The following is a 19,328-nucleotide window of genomic DNA, read 5'->3' on the forward strand; positions in this document are numbered from 1 at the left end:
TCATTTCAATGAGGGCAACATCTACAGAGAACTCCTGTGCATTCTTGGTGGAAGGAAGCAAACTTGAGACTTGGAATCTGCTGCCAGGGAGCAGGCAGTTTAATGAGAAGTGTGGAATGAGGCTCAGTGGAAATATCACATATGAGACATGATATGTGTCCAGAGGAGGTACAAGCAGGAAATTCTAGTTGGTAAGGGCCACTGCAGGCTTGGAGGAGAGGGATGTTCAGGGCAAGGGGAAAGCCCTATAGAAGAAGGGGCTCGTGACCAAGACCTTGAGGAGGGGCTGAGGCCATTAGAAGGGGAGAGGAGAGGAAGGGTGGGGGTTGTTCACGTAAGGCACTGTGATCATTTCCCCTCCTCTTTATGTTAACTTTGTTGTTTTCATCTCTGAAACTAGAACCCATTAGCATTGTCCACCCAGGACTGTGGTGCTTGGCCTAGGTCTGCCCATCGTTTGTCTGAATGAGGAACCCTGGGGGGAGAGGTGGAAGGCAGAAGGAAGCCCTTGACATACACCAGATCCCACTTAGACATTTGGGCACCTACCAGAAGGTGAGCTCCAGGAAGGCAAGGGCTTGGGTCTGTGACCTTCACTGCCCTGCCCCAGCATCTAGCCTCTGGCTTTGCCGGGAGCTCAACAATACTTGTTGAAGACTGAATGTGGCAGACACTCTTCCAGCACTGGAGAGTACTGGCAGGAACAGGAAAGGGGCTAACTCTATGTATGAAATCCAGGAGAAAGAAGGAGCCTGCAGGAGTCCAAGGAAGGGGCATCAGGGGGCAACACGGATCCATGGCAGGGGGCAGGGGGCAGATTAATCAGACCTAAACTCCAGTGGTAACAGCTCCATTAATTGAGTGGTAATGATCCTTGGTATTTTTCATCTTCAAAGCCAGGAACAAACTGTGATGAATACTCTCGCCACCCAGGGGCAGGGTGCGGAGGGTGGTGTGGAGAATCTTATGCTACTGGTACTCAGTTGGGGAAACTGAGGCACTGGCAGAAAGATGGTCCTTAGGAGAGCGGATGTGAAGCCCAGCAGAGCTTGGAATCTTCAGGGGTGTCTTGAACACACCAGAGAGAGGCCTCTCCCAAATCCAGGCGCCTGGGGAGCCCAGGCCATGAGTAGGGAGGAAGGTAGTGCTGGAACCCCTTGCAGGCCTGGTTAAAAGTTGCAACGGAGAACTCTGTCTGCAGGAGGCTTGGCTGGTGTGCGCCGGGTTTCCCAGGGTGGGTCGGGGTGCCCGGGGCGTAGACCCCGCGGCCCTGCAGCACGCAGCCGCGCTCTTCGCGTTCCAGCGGCGGCGCGGGAGTGGCGCGCAGTTGGGAGGGCACCCGGGCGTCCTTTGCGCCCTGCGCAGGCCGGCGCGCAGCACACTCACTGTGACTCACCGGCGGCTCCGAGATGCCTCCCGGTTTCCTCATCACAGTCTGGCTGCCCTGAGCCCCGAGGGCGTTTTTCATTAGGGTGATTACCCTGCTGTCATTAAAAGCCGGTAAATAGCACCCAGGGACGAGGCCGCGCGGCCGCGTCTGAACTGCAGCCCGGGTTCACAGGCCCCCGGCCGCGGGCGGCGCCGCTCGGCCTCCCTGGCGACTAGTTCGAATCCCTTGTGTCCGGGTGCCAGGGGGAGGCACTCCCCGACGCACCCGGCACCACGCGGTGCCAGGTAGGGGCCGGGGCCTTCACAGAGTCAAACCCCAAGCATCCGTCAATCTCCGCACACGGAAAAGCCTTCCCGGTGTACCCTCTTCCAGGTGTTACCCCAAATATCTCTCCTAGGTTGCCCGAAATCCTCCCTAGTTACCTTTCGATATTTACTTGTGAATCCTTTGATAAATGTCTGTCTCACCCTCCTCCCCCAAACGTTTGTTCCACAAGGGCCAGAGCGCCTGATTTTGTATTGAATTGCCCATCATACCCCCCAACTCTCCCCTCTGGAGCCCCATTGCACCCTGATAATGGCACCAGAGGCTAGGGTAGAGCCGCCGAAGCAGTTTTGAATTTACAAGTCACATGAGACAAGAGAACTTTCTGATGACCTCTCTTTCTCCCATTTTTTCCTAACATTTGAGAACTGTTTATTGTGCACCTACTGTGTGGTCAGCCACTGGGGATATGGCACTGATGAAAGCCAAGTCCAAGTCCTTCCAGTGGGGAAAGTCCAGGTCTAATGTGTGTTCAGGGTGGACACAGACAAACATACATATGTGAGGGCTGATAAGTGGTGTGAAGATAAATAAATCGGGATGAGGGCACAGAGGGTGATGGGGAGTACAAGCTGAGATCCTGTAATTCTTCTGCAATCCTTGCATTTTGGAGCTAGCATTGATAGTCATTAAATGACTGAGTCTGAATATGTGGGTCTGTGTTTTGGTCCAGCTATGGCCTCATTTACTGCGTGCTCTTTGAAAAATTCTATGAAAAGATAATTAAAAAAAAAAAAAGCATCAAAGTTCACAAGGGAAAGTCTGGTCTCTGAAGGCAAAGTCACCTGTGACATGTCCCTTTCCCCCGGCATCAGCCCCTCTTCCCCTGGGTGGGCTTTGCCACCCTGCCACCAGGTGGCCCGAGATGAAATTCTGACAGTGCGAGGACAGGGTTGTTTTCAGAGGCCACCTGTTGGGGAGAGATGGCAGCGGAAGAAGGGTGACTGCCTCGCTGCGGGTTCCCCCAGCCCCAAATCTCAGAGCGGCACTCCCCTCTCACACAAACACTCTCTCCAAGCAGTAGGAAAGCTGCTTCTAGACCCCAAACGAAAGAAAAAGTACACCGCAATGGAAACTCGAACTAATCTTCCCCTCTTGCCCCACTTCCCTCCCGCGGTCACACTTCCGGCGGCCACCACAGGGTATTTTAGGTTCGAAAACAAAGCGTCAGATCTATTTGAGCAACTTTTGTTCCATTGGAGTAGAAGACCAGGGGCCTGTGGCTGCCCTGGGCTCGGTCACTTCCCCAGGGAACTGACGCGTTTCCCCTTCTCTGCCAAGGTCCAATTTAGCAACTCAGACTGGCCACTTTTAGCTTCTCCTTTCCCTGGCCTGGCAGCAGGCAAGGGGCCAGAGGTAGGGCTGCTGTGGAGAAGGGCATGTGTCTGGGTGCCTTCCTGGTGGACTTCAGGGAAGGCCTTGTTCCCTTCTTCTGCCAGAACCTCCCCTTTACCTCCACCAAACTCCTCCCAGTCTCCCCCTCCATGAAACCTCCACTGCCGCTGTCAAAAATCCACTCGCTGCATCAGAAGATGTAAAGTGATGGTTGTGGTTAGGCCGTGCCTAGTCCTCAGTCTAATCCACACAGAGGTGTGTCTCTGTATCAGTGGTGGGCTGGGGTGTGTACAGGTTGTGAATGAAGTGGGTGTGCATATATGGAGATCACATGTGCATGCAAATTCCATGTCAGTATTTGTGGATGATGAGCAATGCATGTGTACACAGCCTGCATGGATGTCTAGAGAGAGCTTGGCAGAGTTGATTTCCTGGAGTGTCTAGCGGGTGCATACACCATGTGATTTTGTGTGGGCTGTTGTATTTACAGTAAGCATGTGCAAGTTTCATAGAGTAGAGGTGTGTGTCAATGTGTGCACGCACACTTGTCTATGTGTGGACAGGCAAGGCTTGCCTCTCAAGGGGTGATGAAGGAAGACAGGTAGGCTCTGGACAATGGTGACTGGGGCCCATGTGAGCAAATACTGGGCTGTAGGTGCCCTCAGCAGATCAGGGCTTGAGGGCAGGTTAGTGAACTGCAGCTATGAGCCTGGGGCCAGCAACTCTTTTGTCCTTTATTTTAGGCCTCTCTCTTCAAGCTCCCTTCCCCCTCAATAGGCTGCTACATCCCCTCCCGTCCCCTCCCATCTTGCAATGCTCCCTCCTCCCTTGTTAGCCAGCCTTCCTATCCCTCTCTTTTGGCACTTACCTCTTGCACAGGCGTCACCGTCAACACAACTCTTGGCCACCTCTGGGTCTGTCCATCTTCTCTCCTACCACACTGGAAGAGCAGAAAAGCTTCCAGAAGGCAGAGACCTAGTTTCTTTCTTTTCTTTTCTTTTTTTTTTTTTGAGACGGAGTCTCGCTGTATCGCCCAGGCTAGAGTGCAATGGTGTGATCTCTGCAAACTCCATCTCTCGGGTTCAAGAGATTCTCCTGCCTTAGCCTCTCAAGTAGCTGGGATTACAGGTGCCTGCCACCATGCTGATTTTTATGTTTTTAGTAGAGGCGGGGTTTCACTATGTTGGCCAGGCCAGTCTCAAACTCTGAATCTCAAGTGATCCACCCATCTTGGCCTCCCAAAGTGCTGGGATTGCAGGTGTGAGTCACTGCACTTGGCCAAGAAGGCAGAGACCTAAGTTTTTTTTTTTGTGGTGCATTCAATTCTTGGCTCATAGCTGAGCCTCCCTAAGTCCTGCAGAAGGGCTGACTGTGCGCTGGCTTCACAGCCACAGCATGTGTGCGACGTATTGGTTTCTTTACAGTGATTTGAAGGTGCATGTCCAGCTGTTCTGGCATGCTGGTGGGTGTGGGGGGTCGTGGGGGTAGGGGAAGGGTGTTAAAACTTCCAGGGTGCTTCCCAGGCCCCTATGGCCAAGTCCCTAAGGGAAGCACACTTCGCTGCTCTCTTACTTCCATCATGGGACTGGAAAGCAAGGTTAGGACTCAGTGGCCTTGCTGCTCCTCCTTCATGACACAGTCAGCCTCTTCCCTTTTACCCACGCCTCTCTGCCCAGCTGACTTACACCAATGGTGTGAAGCCCAGCTCATGAGGAATACAGGGTGTGCTCCTGCATCCTGCTCTCCATCTCTGCGTACAGACCCATGCCTATGCACTCCTCCATCCTCCCTCCAAGAGGTGCTGAGAGTCTCTGAATGGGTTTTCTCTGGCCTGGGTTTGGGGGAGACTGGCCCGTCTGCTGCTGCTGGGAACTCCCAGGGTCTTCAGCTCCCACATCTGTAAACTTCTTTTAACCTGGGCCTCCCACTAGGGAGGGCTTTCTGGCTCCTGTAGCCAAATACACTTGGCTCTCTTTCATTCTGGATTCTGGAAAAGGTCATTCTATCTGTTCTAGTGGGTTCCACTCACTCTCTGCCTCAGCGAGTGGTCATAGCTTTCTCTTCCACTCCCCATATAGAATCGCAGAACATTCAGCTAGAGGAGGTGTCAGAGAATACCTGTCCCAAATTATTTTATCAGTGAGGAAACTGAGACCCAGAGAGGGTGGCTGACTAACCCGGGCTCACACAACAGTAAATGGTGAAGGTGGCACTGGAATCAGATCTTGACTCATGGTCAGTGGTTCTTTTCAGGCTAGACAGTCATGTTTTTCTTTTCTATTTCCTTCTGTTTCCCACTCTTGCTCGAACTTTCCTTTACTATTAAAACATTTCCTTTTTTTTTCTTTAAAATGTTCTGTGTTAAGCAGGACAATTTGTGCCTGGAGGCTCTGAGGTGGCCCTTGGCACTGAGACCACTGTCCCAGTATGGGTTTCCTTGGTCCTTGTAAAAGCCCTTTGTTGTCTTTCATCCCCTAAGATACCTTGGGACCCTGTCCTTCCTTCTCCCTGAACCATCGTTTTCAACTCTCATCTCTCTTTCCAAATACCAGGGAGGCAGCAGACAGAACCCCTCAAAAAATGGGCTCCTTTCACTAACCATACTTTTCTGATCTTTCAAATGGAGAGTCTCAGAAGGAAAATATGGGCATTCGTGTGTGTGTGTGTGCGTGTGTGCGTGTGTATGTGTGCATGTGTGTGTATCTCACGTGTCTCCCAGGAGCTCCTGGGGGTAAGTGGAAAAATTAATTAGCACCAGGATGAAAGGTGTTCTGGGATAATTGCAGGTAATATCAGGACAGCCAGGAGGGTGAGGCAAGAGGCCTCTAGATGTCCTGGGGACTTGGATAGGCCCCCAGCCCCACTCCTGCAAAGCAGATCAGACACCTGGGGAGGCTAGGGGGAGGGAGCATCCTGAGTGAAGGGTCTTTGTCTTTACAGGGAAATTCTTGTTAGTTGCTAAGGAACTGGGTTGTCTTTCCTGATCCAAGCCTCCCAGTGTTTTGCTTAGCTTGGGAGGGGGATGCTGGGCTGAGGCTTGAGGCTTCCTTGGCAGTTGGTCCTTTCCCTGGGGCTGCCGAACCTCTGATGGGTCCCTGGGAAAGGACTCTCTTCTGGGAGACATGCTTCTTTCTCAGTATCCTAAGTCTCACTGCTTGCTCCAGCCAAGCTGAGAACAGGTGAAGTGGAGGCAGGGAAAGAGAGGAACATGCACATTTACTGAACAGCCTGCATGCCAGGCATTGTGCTCAGATGACTTCCCTGTTATCTCATTTAACCATTGCAACACATCTTTGGAGGAAGGCACTTGTTTTCATTTATTTTCATTATACTGCTTTTTTTTTTTTCAGTTGAAACACAGGTCTGGAGCAGTTGCCAAGGTCACGGAGCTATCAATGGTAAAAATTCTATGTGAATTTAGATCTGCTCAGTAAGAAAACTTGTGTTTTTAAATGGCATCACTGAATGCATGTACTAGGCTTTCTTCCTATCCCATGACTGCTGAGTGCTGACACCTGGACCCATTGCTGTTACCATTATCATCACCATCACCATGATCATCACCATTACCATCACCGTGATCATTATTACCATCACCTCATCATCACCAATACCATCACCATCACCATGATCATCATCAACATCACCATCATCTCATCATCTCATCATCACCATTACCATCACAATGATCATCATGATCACCATCACTTCATCGTCAGCATTACCATCCCCCATCACTATGATCATCATCGCCACCATCACCATCACCTCATCACCACCATCACCGTGATCATCATCACCATCACCATGATTATCATCATCACCATTACCATCACCTTATCATCACCATCATATCACCGTGATCAACACCATCACCATCACAATCACCATGATCATCATCATCACCACCACTATCACCATCACTATCACCATTGCCATCACCATCACCATCACTTCATTATCACCATCACCATAATTATCATCATCACCATCATCTCATCACCATCACCATCATCAGCATCATCACCCATTACCATCATCATCACCTTCATCAATATCATCACCCTGGAGCCTTTCTAGGTGACTTTCCCTTCTTTTCTACCTTTCTTCCTTACCTAAGAGCAGTTATCACACAGGAATGATGGGGAGGGAGAGGGGTCATTCCATGGACTAAGGATGGTAAACTGTTGGGGTAGTGGCTGTGGGCAGGTGGGGAGGGATGGTAATGGCCTTGGGCTGGGCCAGGCTATTACCTTGAGTATCCAGGAACCCTAGCCATCCCTACAAATCACACACGGTCCAGGATGGCTTAACCTGGAGTAAGGAAAGACACTTGGAGAAGAGTCCCCTTAATTTCTTCTGGAACTTCCAGCCCTCTCTCTTTGTCCCACTCCAGATCCTGATCTGGCCTCTATCTTATATAGCCAAGAGAGTAAAATTAGAGTACAGTTTTCCTCTAAATACTACACCTGAGGAGGCTTGAGTTAACACCAGATTCCACCATGACTAGTTAGGGAATAGGGAGTATGTTCCTTAACTTATGGGAATGTCAGTTTCCTCATCTCTAAAATAAGAATAACACCCACTTTATTAGCGTGTTGTGACAATCAAATGAGAGAACATATATGAAGGCCCCCAGAAGGCCATGAAGTAGCATGGGGATGCATTCAGTGAGATACCATACATTAGACATTTTGTGTAGTACCTGGTATGCAGAAAGTGCTTAATAAATGCATCTGATTACAATGATGATAATAATTATGTCAGTTCTCTTTATCCTGGTAAAGGAGTCACTAATGCTCCCTTATATTTTTCTTAGCTGCTTCGTTGGAGATCTCAAAGCAATTTAGATGTTCATCTTGTTTCTTCCTGGAGGAGGTGGTGCAAAGAAAAGGGATGAGAGGCCCAAAGTGTTCTGCAGACAGAAAGCGCCATCAAGGCTGGGTTTTCCCCAAGGTCCCCGTGGCCTCCAGGTTTCCCCTCTCCACAACTGGGACCTCCTTCTCTGTGGTTTCCAGGGATCGCCTGGCCAGGGCTGGTTTCAGCCTAGAGCCTAGGCCAGCTTTGTTCTTTTTTCACGTTTTGGGGCCAGGAGGGTGGGGGTCTCTCCAGCAGCTAAACTCAAAGCCCAAAACGTCAAGTCAAAAGGAAGGAGGGGGTTGGGGGAAGGAAAGAAAGCAAGCCGATAATTTCCTCGAAGGATAAACATCCGATTTTTTTTCCTCACCCAAAATAAACATGCTAGCCACAATGAATTAAAAGCAGAAGAGGGGAGGATGTGTCTCGATTTGGGGCTGCTCTAGGAAGCTGACCTTCTATTTATCCTGGCCCTGGGCACCAACCGGAGCTGCCAATTACATTCTGAGTATTGTGGGGTGGGGGCTGTGGGGAGAAGGTCCCAGGGATTTGGGGACCCAGAAAGTCCCTTGCGAGGCTGCCTTCCATGGCACTGCAAATGGACACTTCCTTTTGCTTCTTATTTTAGGTCAGCTTGCAGGCTTGCCTGGTGGGGTAGAAGGAAGTGGGGAGGCTCCACAATTTCTACTGCCCAGGTTTCCTTTTACCTTGGGCTGGCATAAAATGCCCTTCTGGAGCATCAGAATTTGGTGCCCTTTACCTGGGCAGGGAGCTGAATCTATCAATAAAGGGGGGATCATTCAATTCTCTCCCATTCATAAACTCAACCTTCAGCCCCACTGTATTCTTCAGATCCCCACCACTAAAATTGTTCCACTAGTTAAAAGCGTGCTCAGCTGGGCCAAGGGTTCATCTAGGGCCCTCTGCCTTCCGGCTAGCGAGGGGCAGGACTCTAAGAGGGTAAGAACCCTGTACCCAGGTGCAGCTTGTTCTTTTCATCTGGGGATCTCAAAGCACTTTGCACACATGAGTTACCAATGTCGCTGCATGCTAGCCAAGGAGAGGTGGTTATTAACTCTTTGAGGGAAAACGAACTGAAGAGGGTGTTAGGGGTGCTGAAAGGACTGGAGTGGTGGTGGGGAGGTGAGGGGCCTCCAAAACTTTAGGCTGGGAATGAGACTGTAGCAGGGAGGGGTCCCCAGGGGTCCTTGGATGGGGAAGTCAAGAGGCCTGCAGAGAAAGCCCAGGGAAGTTAGATGGCAAAAGTCCTTTCCTTGCAGATACCAAAGAATTTATTCACGGCTTTCTTTTCTTTTTTTCTTTTTCTTTCTTTCTTTTTTTTTTTTTTTTGAGATGGAGTCTCACTTTGTCACCCAGCCTGGAGTGCAGTGGTGTGATCTCGGCTCACTGCAACCTTTGCCTCCAGGGTTCAAGTGATTCTCCTGCTTCAGCCTCCCAAGTAGCTGGGATTACAGGCGCCCACCATTACGCTCGGCTAATTTTTGTATTTTTAGTAGAGACAGGGTTTCACCATGTTAGTTAGACTGGTCTCAAACTCCTGACCTCAGGTGATTTGCCCACCTCGGCCTCCCAAAGTTTTGAGATTATAGGTGTGTGCCACCGCACCTGGCCTTATTCACCGCTTTCTAAAAGCATACATCTGATTATGCCATCTGCCCCTCCAATCTATTTTTATTTTATTTTATTAATTTTTTAGAGATGAGGTCTTGCTCGGTTGCCCAGGCTGGAGGGCAGTGGTGCAATCATAGATTCACAGATAACTGCAGTCTCGAACTTCTGGGTGCAGGTGATTCTCCTATGCCAGCCTCCTGACAAGCTGGGACTACAGGCATCCACCACCATACCTGGCTAATTTTTTATTCTTATTTTTGGTGGGATGGGGAGGGGGGTCTCCCTATGCCGCCCAGGCTGGTCTTGAACTCCTGGCTTCAAGCAATCCTCTGGCCTTGGCCTCCCAAAGCACTGGGATTATAGACACAAGCCACCATGCCTGGCCCAATCTACTTATCATTTAATGATTTCCCATTGCTTTTTGGATACAATCCAGAGCTTTAACATGGCAACAAGGCCTGGCATGGTCTGGCCTTTGCCCACCCGTCATGCTGTTCTTGCCCTTTCATACTTGGCGGTAGCCACACCACGGGCCTTTCATTTCCTGGAAGATGCCATGCGTGCCCCTGCCAGCCACAAGAGCTCGGAGGAGCTTTGGAATGTTCTCTATTCCTGTCTCCACTCACCTGGTAACCCCTAGCCCACTTTTCAGCCCTGAAGTTAAACATCAGGGCTCTGCCTGAGTCTTCAACCCTTCCTCTCCATCAGAAATCAGGCCCCCTTTGCACCCTCAACATACTTATCACAGTTTATCATTTGTTGGGGATATTTTCATCTGCTGCTAGACTGGAAGCTCCATGAGGTGAGCACCACGCTGTGTCTGCCCTATCTACCCATGCATGGGGATGAGGCAGGCATGCATCCCCAGTGCCTGGAGGAAGGCCAGGTGCATCCCACATGCAACAATAGTTGCTGAATGAATGTTATCAAATGTCAGACCTGGAAAGGCCCATGGTAATAAACCAACCACCCTCTCCCGCTTCTTCCTACCTCCGTGTCACAGCCAAGGGAGCAGAACTTTGGGGAGGGTAAGAGGTTTCCCTGAGGTCCCACAGTGACTCAGTGACAGTTCGGGTATAGGGATCACTATATCCTGCCTGTCCGTCTATTTTCCCCACTCCCCACCCAACCCCTTGCATTTACAGGAAAGCCTCAGTCCCCAGTGCTGAATATTGACCGATTTCCTCTTGTTGCTTTTCAAATGAATACAAGTTAGGAAGCAAAGCACCAAGCCCTGGATGGTTTTTTTTTAATTTGGAAAAGAAGGGGTTCTGTATCTAGAGGGGCTTCCATACCCACATCGTCGGTGGCCACGTGCCTGGACGGCGAAGCCTGCCATCTAGCAGGCGGCTATCTCCACCTGGTTTTGTGTTTGGGCTTGCTGGCCCCTCCTCTGGGAGCCTGGAGGGTTGGTGAGTCCTGGTAGTTCTGGGTCATGAACTGGGTGCTTGCTTCAGGTTCACCCAGGTGGAAGCGGTTCAGAAATATGTCCATTTTCCAAGAGCCTGGAAGGACAAACAGACCATAGGGAGGCAGTGAGAAAGAGCCATGGACTTGACAGCTAGCAGGGGCCTGGGAGGGAGGCCGGCTCAGGGGAGCGGAGGCAGCAGGTGATGTGATGGCCATGGAGCGTAGTGGCTGTAGGAGTTTCTGGCTCCTGTCGCAGAGGCAGTCCCCAGATGTTAGCAGAGCTTCTGAACAGCAGCAGAGCTGCCTGCTCTCCAGAAGGCAATGGGGACTGAGAGCCCAGCCCAAGTCAAGGATGCCTGAGTCTCCTTCCCCAGCGCCTCTGTTTAGCAAAGCTACCTTCTCACTCTCGGGCAGAAAGGAAGCCCAGTCATGTGGGCTGCCCACTTCCTCCACTCACGCCCTCTCCCTGCAGGCTCCCCTGACCCTAGGATGGGAGGTTTCACCACTGCTTTCCTTCACACCTGCTCACCCCTGCTGCAGGGGCTGAGATTGGGGCTGAGATTGGCGGAAGTATCAGTGCTCTTCTTTCAATCTTCTCCACTAAACCCCACCAACCTCCTCCTCTCTGTCCTAGGACAGGGCGTGCACCAGGGTGCCTTCCCTGTGGCAGAGGTGGAGGGGCAGCTCCTGGACCCTGGTGGGGGAGCTGGGCTTGCAGAAGCCCAGACAGTGCCCAGGTCAGAGGGGTTCCTCCTCAGGGCGGGAAAACACAAGTGTGTACAGGGAGGCGCATCTTCTGGGGCGAGTGTGAACAGGCCTCATGGCAGGGCGAGGAGGGCACAGCCCGGGGCATGGAGTGAGGCTGAGGGAAGTGGGCAGAGGCATATGCCCATGTTCTTGTTTCCCAAACCCTGGGTGTCAGGCACTCTGGGCAGATGCTTGCCAAGAAAAGGCAGGAAGTAGTTCAATTTGAATCTCAGATAAATAGCAAATCGTTTGTTGGTGTGAGTGTGTCCCACATTCTGCATGGAGCATACTTAACACGAATTTTTTTTTTTCGTTGTTTATCTGGAATTCAAATTTTACTGGGCATCCTACTTTTTTTGTTGTTGTTTTTTGCTAAATGCAGCAACCTCCCTGGGTGGAGACAGAGTGCCTGGGGAAGACCCTGTCTGGAGCAGAGCTAGGCAGTGGCCGATATACAATGGATTAATGGGGACCAGTCACCTCTGATACCCAGACAGAAGAAGGCAAGGGGCTGGCAGCTCTCAGAGCCTCACCTGAGGCTCACGGGCCACCCACCCTCTCACCTACCTGTCTCCTTGGTCAGCACCCACCACCCTTTTCATAGCAATTAAGATAGCAAGCCCATTGAAGCGTTCCTACCTCCCAGAGGCTGCTGACATTTCAAAGATGTTTTCAAGGAGAGGATAATTTTTAATCCAAAACCCAAAATAACAATAACAATAATGCAAATAATAATAGCAGTAACACCCCAATTTCTGTGCTTCCTATGTGTTGGTACTACTCTAAGAGCTTGACACATAATTCGCTTAATCCTCACACCAATCCTAAAAAGGGAGGACTGTTCCCATTCCCAGTTCACAGATGGGATGACTGAGGCACAAAGTGGGGTACTGGCAAGGAAGCTTCGCAGGGGAAGGGATGGGGGAAAGGCCTTTGCAGATTCCCTCAAATCCTATCCGACTCAGTGACTGCATGCTCAGATGGGGCCCAGAGGGGCTGGAAAGCAAGGGGTTCCAGGAGTTCTTTTGCAGAAAGTGTGGCCAAGGTGCTGAGAAAGCCTCTCCCGCTGGAGGTGTACTGACTGCAGCCGGGTTCTCCTAGGAGTCTCAGTGTTACCTGAGTGTTCTTTCAGAGGGGCTGTGCCTGAGCCTCTGCACCCCAGGAGCCCAGCTGGCTGGAAGGAAAGGAATTATGGTATTACGACCCTGGGAACGAGTGTGTACACACACATGTGTATGTGTGGGTGCATGTGTGTATATGTGTGTATGCTGGTGTGTGTGCACGCCAGGGTAATAAGGGCTTATGGGTGAATTGGTGTGTGACAGGAACAGGGACGAGGGGGCCTTCCCCACCGTAGGGCAGGAAGGAACCCGCATGGCAGGAAGGGAATTGAAACCCATCACGAGGCCAGGGCAAGCTGTGGGGAAGAAATCCCCTGCGTCCAGAGCGAGAGCTGGCTCCCTTCGATAATTCGGAAGCCTCTGAGCCTTCAGTGCCCTGGGGACCTCGTGGTTCCTTTCCAGTCCCAAGTCGACAGCCCTGTGGTTCTCGGGCTCCCTGGCCAGCTCCTGAAACCCAGTCCCCGTGCCGGCTAGCCTCTTGCTGCCTCCTTTCCTGGCTCGCCCGCAACTCCTTACACCCCCTGTTTCCTGCCACACAGGACAAGTTCTAGAAGGCAGAGGGGGTGAGTCAGGCCCTTGGGGTGTGTGGGGAGAGCTGGAGAGCTAGGAGACTGTGGCTTCTGTGGTCACCACTCAGAGGAAAGCCCCTTCCTGTATGGCACTGCTGTCCCTGAGAGGCAGAGAGTCCGCGGCCAGGCAGGAAGAGGGCAGCGCTGCTGTCTGTGCTTGGGCCACTCCACTGTATCATGGACGCACCCAGGCCAGGCTCTTCCTGGGATGAGGGCAGGGGCAGTGCAGGCACTTCAGAGGCCTCTGTGGTGGGAGGCCTTGGCTAAAGGGAGAAAGGAGGAGGAAGCTGTCTGATGCCTGTCTCATGAGCCACCTGCCCTGTGACTGGGACACAGAGGCCTGGGTGTTTCAGGACAGGGCTGCCGCATATGAAGTACAGGTTGATCCCTGCACAACCATAGGGGGTACCGTTCTCATCCTGCATAGCCAGAGGCAGCGGCCCTGGAACTCTCACTTACTGGTCAGTGCTGATAGGAAAGATGTTAGTGATGAGAGATGTTAGATTTCAGCATTGTTCCAGATGGGGGCCAAGGGGAGAGTCTGATAACCTTATCTAAAGCCACCAGGGGGTTTCTGGGCCACCACTCTGTGCCTGGTCTCCTATTAGGCTCTAGGGGGAAAGATGTCCCCTGTCTTCAGCAGCTGGGGAAGGGTCTCCTCCTTGGAGCTTTAGTCCTAGGGACTGTGATGATGGCAGGAATGTTTGGGAATGGCCCTGGGGCAGGTCTTGACAGTCACTCTCTCCACGCCAAGCTTCCCAAATCTGTAGGGCTGGCTTTCCACCATTTGGGAGTGGTTTGTTACATGCATCTGGACGGCTCCATTGGGCCAGTCAGGGCTAAGCAGGCATCCGAGAAACTGAGAGGTGCTCCACCAAGTCCAGCTGACCCTGGCCCCCTTGCAGGACTTGGAAGAATGAGGGGTCTGCTCCCCTGCCAGAAGTGCAAGCTCTTAGATGAGGTCAGACCCCAGAGCCCCTTTAACACTGGCAGCCATCACCCTCGTCCTCTGCCAGGCATGGGGTCAGCGGAGCTGCCTCGTTTCACCTCCCGCCCTCGGCGAGTTTCTAATATAATACAAGTAATACTAAACTAATCACGGTCTGGTCCTTCAAAGAGTGGCCTTGGCCAGCAGTAGAACTTTGTAGTCTGGGTCCCTAGCAGACAAGTTCCCCACCCCCAGTGACACCCCTGGCTTCCTGTCAGCAGGCCCATTCTCTAGGCTGGGGTGCAGTGGCACTTTCACTGATCATTACAGCCTTGACCTCCCAGGCTCAGGTGATCCTCTTGCCTCAGCCTCCTGAGTAGCTGGAGCCACAGTTGTGTGCTACCACACCTGGCTAATTAAAAAAAAATTGTTTGTAGAGACAGGATCTCTTTATGTTGCCCAGGCTGATCTCAAACTCCTGGCCCAAGTGATCTTCCTGCCTGGGCCTCCCAAAGTGCTGGGATTACAGGTGTGAGCCACCGAGCCCAGCCAGGCCCACTCTTAAGACTTCCCAACAGCCGAGGACAGCACTTCCTGGGTGACCCTGCTGTAGCCAAGGGACGTTTCCCACCTGACTGGTCACTTGGTCCTCAGTATTTCCATCCTGATGAATTTCCCTCTTAGCCTGGGAAGTGGGGTAGGGAAGCTCCTCACCCCAGTTCCATTCTCCCATGGGCCCCTGTTCGGGTGGACTGGAGAATAGGGAGTGGGTTGCTGAGCCCCCGAGGTTGGAGCTGCGGCAGCATCTTGTCCCAGGGCAGTCTCTGTAAGGACAGGGCCCACTGGCTCTGGCTCTGAACAGCCCTGTTCCTTCAGCTGGTGATCTGTATCTACCCAAGGTGGTCACCCTCTTTCCTGGCCTGCCTGCCTTTCCCGTTAGGTAAGGGTACCACTGCTTCTTGTTGGGGGATGGTGGCCCTGAAGAAAAAAACAAAAACTCAACTCTAGCCTAATAACCGCCCCACAGAGAGCCCGGCTCAGGTCTGTAATTTGTCTGGCTCATCACGAGACCAGCCACATTGATAGAAGCGCTGATACCTTTCTGCCAAGATTAATGATGTCCTGGCGGTGGTAGGCGGGAGGCCTGAGCCTTTTATTTTTTGTGCCATTAAATGACATCCAGAGACTTCTACTCAGGACCTGAAAAGCCCTCGTTCCATCACATCCAATTACTCCTGGAGGAGATTTGCTGAGTGGCTGATCCTGCGGGCTCGAGAGGCTTTGGGGTAGTGGGGGGCACTGTGACTTTGGCAGGAGGGAGAGGGTGGGGATGCCAGGGGAGTTTTGGGGTGGTGAGGGGACCCACATCTCCTTTGGAGAGAGGACCCAGGAGGGCTGAAGAGTAGAAGCTGGTTCTAATTATCCAGCCAGTGCATCTCCTAGGCCTCCTCCGCCCTTCTGCAGCTGAGGGTGGGACACGAAAGGTATCAGGAGGATGGGAGACTCCAGGCTGCCAGTTTAGCTCCCAGTGATAAATTCCAATATTTGGTAGTGGTGACAGTTGGCTGGCATTTTGGGTAGAATCTGGGGGCTTATCTGTGGTTTCTTCATGATGTGTTCAATATTGCTCGGGACGGCTGATGTTTGGCTGGACTGGGACTTGCTTCTTGAGGAGGTCCACCTGGGGCTCATGGAGATTTCAGGTGGTTCCCAGCCTGGGCGCCTGTCTGAGTGTTGCCCGGGATGGCCCCAGCTGGGTGGCTGCCAGGCCCCCAGTTCTACCTGCTTGGCCAGGTGGGTGGGGCCCTTTGGAGGAAGAGCGCCTCCTGCCACAAGCCCACACAGTGATCAGGGGCTGGGCCCTGGGGGATGCTGGGGCTGGGCCAGGTGAACCACCATGGGAGGTCACGGGGGTGGGCTGAGTGTGTTTGTGTCTGTCTGTGTGTGCGCTGGTGGGGGGCAGTCTGAGGGCGGGGGCTGCTCTCCAGGCAGGGCCTCCTTTCCTCTCAGACCTCTTCCCTCCATGCTTCCTGACACCATGAGCTGCTGTGTTCTGCTACCAGGCTGGTGGATTTCCTCCCAGCCTTATCCCTCTGCGGCAACACCGCCTACCCTTGAAGCTGCGTGGGGCTCTGCTGCCCTTGGCCCCAAGATTCCCCTTCTTTCTCATGCACCGAGGCCTGCATGCCTTCAGATGCCACAAGCAAGACTTCAGCCCCCTGTGTGGCAAGTCCCTGCCTGTCTCTCCTCTCTGACCCCTGTGGGTGGGTGGCTCCACCTCTGAGCTGCTGAATTTGGGTGCCTGTGGTGCTAGGGAGTGGTTTATGGCTGCCTGGTCCAGGACTTCCATTTTGCAGTGAACAAGTTTCCCCTCTGAAGGCCCTGAGGGCTGCTCTGGAGGTGGTGACCAGAGCCGCTCTTGTCTGTTAGTTTCCAGCACGGTGACACCATCCTGGGCACTTGGCTTTGGAGTGGCTTCTGGAGCAAGCTGTGGCATGTCCTCTCGTGGGGCAGAGAGGGGATTTCCCCTGCTCGCTTGCAAGAGGAGTGTGAGACTGGCTGGTGACACCTCTGGGTGAGGTGACTGAGGTGTGGTGTGGCACAGACCATAGCTCCCCAGGAGTCTGAGGCTCAGCCACAGCCAGGGAGGGGGCATGTGCATGGACCATTCTGGGCAGCTGCTGCTGGCCAAGGAGGCCCGGGACAGCAGGATGCAAATGCACTCTGTCTGTATCCCCAATGGGGCTCAGAAGTCTGGTGGTCTGGGTCAGGAGAACGGGGATGTAGGCAAGACGGTGGCAGGTGCAAACAGCCCTTCCCTGGAAGTCAGAAGAAAGTCAAATGGCTCTTAACTGTGGATGCTCTTGGTAAGTCATGCCACTCACTGTTTCAGGCTTTGCTTTCCTCATTTGTCCCGGGGTAGGGGTGATGGCCACTGTCCTGCTCCCTTGACATGGTTGGCAAGGGGAAGGCCAGGGAGGGTCAGGGAGGCTGGTGGAGAGGCGGGACAGGGAGAACATGGATCAGTGCAGAGACTGTCACTTGTGGGCATGGTCCTCACAGAGGTGGCTGCCTTCTCAGGTGCTGAGGGAAGCTGATGTGTGTTTGTGAATGTGGGGGTGTGAGAACGTGTGTGAATGGCTTGTGGATGTGCATACGTGGGTGTGTCCCACACACAGACACACTCATTGACTGAAAGCCTACAGTGGGTTGGGCACAGGGACAGGTGGGAGAAGGGAAAGAAGGCAGAGGTGAGCACTTCTCTTAAGGAACTGATAGTCTCATGGTGGAAGGGGGGCCGCCTCCAGCGGCAGGTGATTTAGGAATACAGAAGAGATCAAAGCAGATGTCTGGGGAGGCACGACAAATGCTGTGCGAGTAGAGAAGACGATAGAGACTAGAGATGCCAACAGCAGGCGGGAGGAAGCCTGGCTGAGCGGATCAGCTCTGTAGGGTTGTTCCAGAGGGCGTGATGGAGGGCCAGTAGGGGATACTGATGCTTGGAAGGTGGGCAAGGCATTGCGGGTCTGGGAAGGGGAGAACAAGGTGCCCAGATGGGCAGTGGTGGGCCGGCAGATGTGAGCAAAGAAGTAGTTCAGGGATGTTCTGGCAGTGTGCTGCACACAAGGGCAATGGTACAAGGTGCAAATGAAATCTGCCTGGAAGGGAAGATGTCCCCCTCAGAGGGGTGTTCACTTAGAATCAGAGGGAGAAAGCCTAGCATGTCACAGGCCTGAGATAATGGTGACTGCAAATCTGGAAAGGTAAAGTGTGGCCTTTGGGACATGCGTCGCACAGCTGTCCTGTGATGCTGGCCAGCCAGCCCTTGTCAGAGGCACCAGTTAAGGCTGTTTAGAGTTCAGAGTCTGTGCTCCTCCCGCACTGGGGACCAGTTATGCTTGTGCTGTTTGAATATCTTCCCTAACTGTCTCAGTGAGCACCGCCTATCCACAGAGCTACACCAGGGTGACTCCACACATGCATGAGAGCAGGGACACCATCACGTGGTGACTTCTTACAGCACCCAAAACAGTGCCAAGCACACACTAGGCGTCTGGCATCAGCTGAGCGAATGCAGAAGGCATTACTCAGTTACGCCAAGCGTGGTTCGAAAGTGGCCAGAGAGGAAGGAGCTGTGCAAAGGTAGGAGGAGTGGGATAGCAGGGCAGGGTTTCATCAGCTAGAAGCAGGGTAGCTCTAAGCCCCTCTGGGGCCCTTGCTGTGCTCCTGGCCTCCTGGGGTCTGATGGAAGACCTCTACTAGGAAATGTCAGGGTTGGCCGGGAGAGTCGAGCCTCATCAGCTGGTCCCTGCATTTATTTGGGAGAACAGAGAGGTAAGGACAGCCCAGGAAGCTGGGAGCAAATCAATTTCAGGTCATTCAGTTGCAGATCAACTAGTCCAACCCCTTATCTTGATGAAGTCAAAATCAAGGCATAGGGAGGGGAGGTCACCCAGCCAACATCAAACAATCAGAGTCGGGATGTCAAGATCTCATTTGCTGACCACATGTACATTGTCCTGGAGTCACAGTAAAAAAAAAAGGAATTCTGGGAAGGGTTTCACCTCCTTGGGTCTGACCAATGCCATCCCTACACCCCTCAACATAGTCATGACAGGCTCTACTAGAATCATCTCAAGCTCTCTTCTTCACCCTAAGCCTGTCATTCACCCATAAGATCCAGGGAGGGAAGAGGCCTGAATAGGATGGGGTTCAGGGGCCCATCTGCCATAGACACCCCTCTACCTGGTTCCTGTAGGCTGACCTTTCCCCTCAAGTCTCTAGAAGCTTTTCCTGCCTGTTCACCCGGGGGACACAAGCAGCTGGTTACACCACACTGCCCCCACCGCCACCCCGCCCAACCCCTGGCATCCCACTTCCTCCACGGATTCTCTCCCATGGAGAGAAATCTAGATCAATGCAAGTCCTGGGGCCTGTGTTCATTGGCAGGGCCCCATGCTCTGGCCTCCCAAGCACTGGTCCAGCCCTGGGCTCCATAAGTCCCCAGGCACTGT

The 19,328-nt window shown here is 52.7% G+C and overlaps 1 protein-coding gene across 2 annotated transcripts in view; it reads right to left on the reverse strand.

Annotated features, from left to right (window-relative positions):
• Window positions 1-10,764: 10,764 nt before the first annotated feature.
• The window catches only part of PEBP4 (phosphatidylethanolamine binding protein 4), a 225,954-nt gene continuing 217,390 nt past the window's right edge, over window positions 10,765-19,328 (reverse strand). For both annotated transcript variants that reach the window (XM_033228542.1, XM_033228531.1), the window contains exon 7: window positions 10,765-11,043. In XM_033228542.1, coding sequence (XP_033084433.1) covers window positions 10,889-11,043 — 155 coding nt within the window. In that variant the 3' untranslated portion in view covers window positions 10,765-10,888. The remainder of the gene's footprint in view (window positions 11,044-19,328) is intronic.

The sequence above is a fragment of the Trachypithecus francoisi genome, unplaced genomic scaffold, assembly GCF_009764315.1.
Source record: "Trachypithecus francoisi isolate TF-2019V2 unplaced genomic scaffold, Tfra_2.0 Contig01440, whole genome shotgun sequence".
Lineage (NCBI taxonomy): Eukaryota > Metazoa > Chordata > Mammalia > Primates > Cercopithecidae > Trachypithecus > Trachypithecus francoisi.